Genomic DNA, 8,327 nt, shown 5'->3' with positions numbered 1-8,327 from the left:
TTACATCAAAATCATAATAGTTTAGAAGCAATTGGCTATTTTCTGTCCTGTTCATCACCCCCCGCATCAGAACGCTCTTTGCGTTTGACAGATTGTAGGCTCGGAAGTAAACACCCACTGATATGATTGGCTTACATTTCCTTCATAGATGAAAACTGCTGTCATTTAGGTTAATAATGCATAAATAGTACATATCAAATCATCTGTAATGACAGACAAAGCAATAGTGTTCACATAAAGATCAACAGTCACATTTGTGTGGTGCCACATTGCAGTACTGCTGGAACGGATCCAATATATAGCATCTCTTTTAGTTTTTGTTCCTTGTTTGTAAATCCGCGGTAAAATGATATGAGGACCAAGTTCTCACTGACGAGACATCTTTATTATTTGGTTTCTGCATTTGTCTCTTTCGTTACGTGCACAAAACGTTGGGCGGGGCTAAACAGGATGTAGAAGCAGGCGATTATCTTTCTCTATGGAGGCGGTGTTAACCACACTATGATGTCATAAAGTGCTATATCCGTCGTTATGACAGACTGGCTCAGTTTGGACCCGAGTGCTGTTAAAGCAGTGTGAATCTCTGATGGACCAGTGGGAAGAGCAAGATACACACAAACACCCACATTTGCTCCATTATCTATCTACAGAATTTTGGAGTTTTGTTAGTATTACTAAGAAATGAAGCAGGAGTAATGGAGTCATGGGTTAAACTCCAGCTAAAGATCATGCAGGAGAGGAAAGAGGTCATGCAGGGAGGAATATTAACCATTGACTGCATGCTTTATTCTAGGATTATATAAGGATTTAATGTGTTCTTTGTGCAGGTAGAATAATGTTCGACAGGTTGCTACCTGTTGTTTTTTTTTTTTTTTTTTTTTACTTTTACATAAGAATACCTGACATTAACATCTTCATAAAAAACATTACTCATTATCCAATATACAATATATTATATTATTGAATATAATATAATGCCTAAAACTACTCGTTCAAAATAAAATTTGCTTTACTCTGTTATTCTGTACCAAGAACCCCAGAATTTCAGGTTGATTTTGACATGACTTACATGTGTTATGTGTTTTTGGCTGTTACTGCCACTGACCCCATTATTTATAGGCATTCATACACTATCCGCACTGATACTGTCCAGCTGCCTGCGTGGGCTGCAAACTGGGCCATTTACGTCTCTAATGCTTTTTATTTGGCACCTGTGGGACTTGGCGGAAGCTTCCAGCATCCTTCTGCCTCCTGCTAATCCTTTGCTAATTGTTGCTTCATTCAAATAAATGAGGACACTAACGTCTTCGCTAATGATGTTTTAGGGAGATGCCTGAAACTGATGCACTGTGGACTGTGCTAAAGATTGCTTTTGTCAGTTCTCATTAATGTATACGTATGGAATCGGGACAGGTGGCAGTTTGTACGTCACAACAAGTGCACAAATGCATGATGCATGCTGAGAATACTTGCAGTGGAGAGTAGAACTGATTATCCTTCACAAGCTAATGAAATTATGGGATGTCTACAGTTGGTGAAGGTCTCCAGATCTGTTCCTGCACATTGGTCATCTTGTAAAGATCATATAATGAGACCCCAGTGAATCACTTTTTTTAGTTTGAACCACGAAAGCAAACCGAATATATATAGTTTATATATTTAAGGATGGTGATACAATTTGATGAATACATGAGGTCAAACATGACCTAACCTAACCAGTCATTTATTCTTCTAAAAATATAATGAGCTCTGACCTTTTGAAAAAGTAGATGTAAGGATTGCTGACACACTGGAAACATTACACTTGAAAATACATATGGATCATCTGTCTTTTTCCTTTTACAGATGCAATCTATTCTGTGAGTAGGATGAGTGTGCACGTCTTATGAATAATGGACTTGTTTTTCAATTATTGACTTGTCCAATCAGTAAATTATTTATAATTTTTGAACAGATCCATTGTGTTCACTGATGTTCTCCAGACACTTTTGCATCTCTGAAGTCATATTTATTTGTGTGAATGACAAATCAATATATATATTTTATTAAAAAAAAGTGTCACAAATGTAATTTAGTTAAAAATGATGGCTTTCTCAAACAATTTCTAAAATATTTTTGATTAGACGTTTGCCTTTGATTTTGATTGCAATTGGAGAATTTTATTTTAAACTTTATTCCGTTATCCCTAAAGCTAATTGACACCATCGAATTTTGTAATAATCTGATATATTAAATTGATTTGTAATGCTTGGTAGGACTGGGAACTTTTGATTCATTTAAGTGATTTCAATGATATTTGAATGATGTTATATAGCTGCTATGCTTATATTAATATTTAAGCGTGCGACAAGAAATACCTTAAGATTTTTGTTTTCTGTTTTCTATTTGTCTTCAGTTCAAGAGTTTATTTCAGCATAAATAGCTGGCCATTGCACATTCTGGAGGGTCACATCGAGGGTAAGAGAAAGACAAGATATGAGGAAATGGTGAAAATACACACTGTGATGTTGAATCATTTATATACATGCAGCAGATGATGGTGCTAAGTAGTTTAAATCATGCCTCATGCTGTTTTGATACACATTAGAATTGTGAAATTAAACAAAACCCATATAACTGCTTCAACATGAGTAGAATCATCTCAAACTTTACCTTCTCATAGAGAAGAAATATCTAGTCAACATATTGTCTAAAAAAGACTACAATAAATTAAAGCAAGACAGCGTTCACATTTTAACATCACAAGTATGTACAGATGAACTCAACAGTTCTTCCTTGTTGACCACTGACTGATAGTGACAGTTCACAAGGATTTAAAAGTGCAAAACATATAACCTTAAAAGACATTCAACATCTTAATAGCTTTTACAATTTCATCTCCTCACTATACATTCTATCATCTACACTTACTTTAAAAGAAACAAAAATGAGCAATAATGTGCTGTATATCATGTGCTCTTACACTGTATGATGAGATTTTGGGTACCGCTATATTTTGTGATGGTGTTACTCTTAGTAAACATGGATGTGAAATTGCTTGGTTAATTCACAGAATATCATATTACACTTAGCTACATCTTATGTTTGAAATAGAGGACAGTTGTTTATGCAGCAATGGAAATGAAAAGTGTTTTGGTCACCTTAACATAAGGAAAAGGACATTTTAAACCACGAGTTCCAGCATGAGAAAAGCTAACAAGGCACTCTGGTTACTTGATCTTGTGACCTAGTGGAGATCTCACCAGAATGTCTGCAAAAAGGGAACTTGAAGCAGGGCAGTAGATATTTGCTCACATGGTCGTCCATCAAATCTATTAAAGATTTGCCCGGGTCAATCAAATCAGTCAGTCAGGGCCAAACGGAACTGTGTTCATTTACTACGAATGCCTTTTCTGCAGAAATTCACAAGAACTTACAATAAATTAAATCTACATTTTTAGAGTTCTGTTTCACTGTTTGGAATATGCAGTCTTCTTTTGAAATGCATCATAAGTTCCTATCAGAAAATGAGGCCAGTTTGCCTCTCCACCCTCATCTGCTCTTACACTCTTTTCAGAACCCCATCATGCAATTTTTTTTTCATATATAGTAACATTGTTTTTCCTACTTTAGTAAGCACTTTTTTCACTTTCTTGCTCCAAGTTTAGTCCTTTGGTTAGTCTTTCTTTTAAACTTTTTCTCTTCAGTCTCATGAGTTTTTAGGAATTCTTTCTTTCTTTCAGTTTTTGCTCTGAGAAGTTCTGATTCTATTCACAACACTCACATCAAGCTCTTGAAATGTTTTTCACCTCCCGACACATCGTTCTGCTGAACTAAGCAGGTTTTTCAGCATGCATCATATGCTTCTTTCTTGTAAGCTCAAAGTCTCATCTGTAAAGGTCACCTGCAGCAGCTGGTGCTTGGAACACTGGGATTCATTTGTGTTGGAGTGCGTGCATGAATGTGATTTCACGAAGTCCGTGCCCGTTTCCATCCTGTTTTCTTCACTGCTGAGCTCTACCTGAGAGTCCCGCAGAAGGGTTTGCTCGGTTGAAGTAGAACACGTCCTGCTCTGCACAGAGCCACCGCAGCAGCCCATTTCCTGTCCCGCCTCCAAGGGATACAGGTACATCTGTGATGTGCTGATCACCTCTGGCAGCTCGGGTAACGCTAGCGACGGAAAATCACGAGACATGACCGATGAGCTGTGGACGCCGTTCCCGCAGTGGAACTCCGCAGGGCTACTCCCGTGTCTCCTCCCACCGATACGGCAGAAGAGGCACTTGATCTTTTCCAGAATCTTCTGCACGACTGTCTTTCTCAGCAGAATGTAGATCCAGGGGTCCAGAATGGGGTTAACAGAGGCAATTCGGATGGCCTGAAGGTCCGGGTTCGGCTTTTGTTCAGTCATTACTGGAGAATTATACAGCTGGTTCACAAACACCCGCACCTAAACAGGAAGCAAGACATTATCTGTTTAAATATCTGTAGTTATAAAACATTGATTTTTGACACAAACCTATTTGATACTGCAGGTGATGATGAGCTCTACCACCAAGTTTAGAAAATCTTGACACACACACTGATATCAGATACTGGTTTTCACCTCAGTCTTTCCACTGTGAGTCAACACATAACTGTACAAATTGTAAATACAGATACAATCCCATTCAATGAACATTTTGCGTCTGAACATCTCTTATCAGTAGATAACAATCAATAGATGTCTCATGTACTAAGATTGTGACTGTGACAAAATGTTTGACCTTTTTTTAAATCAGTTAAAAATGTTCAATCTAAGTGCTGACTGAAATTTTACAGTATGTAAAAAAAAAAACTGTCCATGTTTATATATATATATATATATATATATATATATATATATATATATATATATTAAAAAATATATTTTACAACTATAGCCTATTTATTGCCCAGTAAATAATACTGTAATTCATACTTTTCACTTTAATTTACAAATTTACTGTAGATACATTTATAATGTATGGGGTTTTTTTATAGTTTTTTTTTTTTTGTGTGTATGACGCTGTTTCACATAATTTTATGATTAAAAAACACTCCTCCGTAACATATTTATACTACGTTTATGTGAACTCGTGGACTTTTATTAACAAACCATCTTTGCGTTTAGTTTCGTGAGTTTTCCCACATAATTTAGTGCACCTTCCTCTAAATCAGAGTATTCTGTAATTTCCCGGAGGCCACCAAATCCCACTTACCACTAAAGGAATCGAGCAGATGAGAACCACAATGGACGTGGCTATGAGAAGGATGACCATCTGGATCTCCGCGCCGGCCAGACGCGCGAAACTCCGCCTGCGCCTGATCTCCGCGACTCGCGCCTGGTCCGTCCCCAGCGAGGTCCGGCGGACGAAGCGCTTGTGCATCAAGATGAGAGCCGCGCACACCAGCACGTTACAGAGGACCGTAGCGAGGATGAGGATGGAGCTGAAGCCCGCGTACATGTAAGAGAAAGTGGCGTTTGTGCTATCGTTGCTATGCCAGTCAATGAAACACCAGGTTCCTGGATGCTGCTTCACCACGGATCCCAGTCCCATGCTCGGAAGAGCGGAGAAGAGTGCATTGGACACATAGATCACCACCAGAGCCAAGCCTGCCACCCGCTGGTCCACGTAGTGGTTGTAGAAATACGCGTGATTGATGGCGAGGTACCTCTCGACGGACATGGCACAGATAATACTGAGACCCGCCAAGGAGAAGAAGAGTAAAATGAAGCCGGAATACTGACACAGAGGTTTCCCGCCGGGCCAATCTCCCTTCACATAGGTGGCAATGGTGACTGGGCTCGCGAGGAGAGTTCCCAGGAGGTCAGTCACGGCAAGTCCACACACCAGGGTGTAAAAAGTGGTCTCTTTTTGCTCTTTTCGCGACTTTCGAAGCACTACGATAGCAATCACGTTCCCGACCACACCAAATATGAACATAATGACCGGGATGGTGGGGTCATAACCTTTGCCACGACTCGTGCTCGTTTCGTTCATCTTCACAGAGTGTTTTCTTTTTCACACGCAGGTTGATGTCCAAATCAAATCATGCGTTCAAGACGCATTGTACGAAATCCTTGACTTTCTCAATCGATGTCAAAGATCCCACGATGATACCGTCCACATTGACGTTTCACGCGCCGTTACGCGTCTCCATCATCTCCAAAGCGCTTGTCGGATTAGGATGCATTTGGACTCGCCAGAGTCGGGTACTCATGTAGTCATTCACAATTCTTAAAGTTCAGTCCTTTGTTTTTGCTCGTGAGAGGTGTGTAGTCCACGGTTGCCCTCAGTCTCACTAAAGTGACTCGCAACAAGTTTTTCCTTGAGAGCTTTCTGCCAGCTCCGCCCCTTGAATGCACTCTTGCACCATCCTGTCAATGCAAGTTGACACATACATGTCTCTGCATAAAATCATCTACGAGGATAATATTTATCTGCACAATTCGCACTCATTGGTCTTTCTTCATTTCGGCAAAATGATGCCCGAGTCATTTAAGGAAAGTATGTTTTTTGTGTCCCTTCTGAATGTTTTTTTAAACGATGCATTTAGCAATTTTCTGCTTTTATGTCCTACTTTTTATAGAAGAAAATGTCAATTAAAGCTAGATTTTTATCCTCTCTTTTTTTTTGGTTTGTCTGGTAAAATGGTGCCGACTTCAAGAGTACAACTTAGCATAACTTGACATTAAGGAAGTGCTGCTACCACAATACATGTGTTGAAACACAAACACCACAAGAGCCTAAAAAAGACAAGTGTTTTGCTAAAAATTCCAGTAACAGCAATGATAATCATGCTTTATTTAAAAATATAAATGATTTTGTAACATAATCATATTTTAAGTCCTCAGCATGATTTAGTCAACTGAAAAATTCTGTCTGTTATTAACATAGTGTTGTGATGAAAGTAGCTCTAAAGCCCCAACACCTCATCTACCTCACATGACCATAATCCATTCTTTAAGAAGCAATAAAACTGCACATGGTAAGTGCACAAAACAATATGCTTCTGTTATTAAATCCTCAAGATTTACATTCTGGCTTCATACTGAGTTCTTGCTCCGGGGGGGTTAAGTATTGCTATATAATTTATGCATGACACATTCATAACATTTGGGAGCTGCAAAAAATATATAGTGCTATCCATTTTATCTGGTACTTAAATCTTTAATCATTGATGATGAGATTTACACACTTGTTCAAAAAGTTATATTAACAAATCAAGTGAGATTGAAAGGAGTTAGTAAATTATATTTGGTTCTCCTTTTCACACACTGAAAATACTTTAATGATATAGATTAAATATATTGGTCAGTTTTAGTTTCTTTAAGCACTTGCACTTTTTCACACTTCTATGACCTGGATAGTTCTGCAAGGTTTTCTGAAGACAGTGACTCACTCAGTGCACAGCCTTTGAAATGTCATTGTTCTAGTTGTTTCTGGATTTGTTTTTTTTTTCCGTCTTGTGGTGTACCTTGTGCTTACTGACGTCTTATATCTGCTCAAGCTACGCCGTGCATGCTGCAGCTACACACAACACCAATGCATATATGAGATCTGAAAACAGTGTGGTTTTCTGTGAGGTTTATATTTCAGGAAAAATGCATTTCTGATGTTATTGCCGTATGTCACTACAAAGGAAGTGTCTGCCATTAGTACATTAGGTACACACAAAGTTCACAGAAATGTCACCTAGGAGTTAGCTTGTAGGAATGCACAGTAAATTAAGTGATTACAAGCCCAGATAAAAAAAAATCTTTATCTAAAGGGTTAAAGAATACACATTCAGTCTGAAAATAGCGCAGAAGTTCACAGTGAGTAACATGCACTGGGTAATATTCTAAGAACTGCTCTTTTCAGTTCTGATTTAAAATACGAACATATAACACTGCATTTATTTGAAGTTGCAATTACAAGAACTGCAATCATGACATAGATTTACAATTATGAGCAATAAAGTCACAACTGACATAAATTAAAATGTATGAGAAATAAATTAATGATTGCAAGAAATAGTCGTAACTGTGAGACATTTGTGGGAGATAGTCTTAATTTAAGAGAAATAAACTTGCAGTTGTCAAAAAAATTGTGAGATATAAAGATGCAATACCTAGTAATAAAGCTTTCTAGGACACATTTGTAAGATTTAAACACACAATTATAAGAAAACAGGTTGCAAGGAACCCCTTTAAAAAAAAAAACAAATTCATAGGTTGAAATGGATTTCCTTAGATACCAAGGGTAAAACAGGTCAAGTGGGGATGACATCAAATGGTCCACAAGCATTACTCTAATAGAACGTCTGTGCAGGTATTGAATCGT

The 8,327-nt window shown here is 38.0% G+C and overlaps 1 protein-coding gene across 1 annotated transcript; it reads right to left on the bottom strand.

Annotated features, from left to right (window-relative positions):
- Positions 1–2,841: 2,841 nt before the first annotated feature.
- LOC113049538 (prostaglandin E2 receptor EP4 subtype-like) lies at positions 2,842–6,429 on the bottom strand. The gene is made up of 2 exons (XM_026211961.1): positions 5,220–6,429; positions 2,842–4,429 (listed from the first exon to the last, which is right to left on the bottom strand). Exons 1-2 carry the CDS (start codon positions 6,000–6,002, stop codon positions 3,836–3,838), a joined length of 1,377 nt encoding a protein of 458 aa, XP_026067746.1. The 5' UTR covers positions 6,003–6,429; the 3' UTR covers positions 2,842–3,835.
- Positions 6,430–8,327: the final 1,898 nt, after the last annotated feature.

Source organism: Carassius auratus, chromosome 30 (assembly GCF_003368295.1).
Source record: "Carassius auratus strain Wakin chromosome 30, ASM336829v1, whole genome shotgun sequence".
NCBI lineage: Eukaryota > Metazoa > Chordata > Actinopteri > Cypriniformes > Cyprinidae > Carassius > Carassius auratus.
The sequence above is the reverse complement of the archived record's forward strand: the minus strand, read 5'-3'. Positions and strand labels throughout refer to the sequence as shown.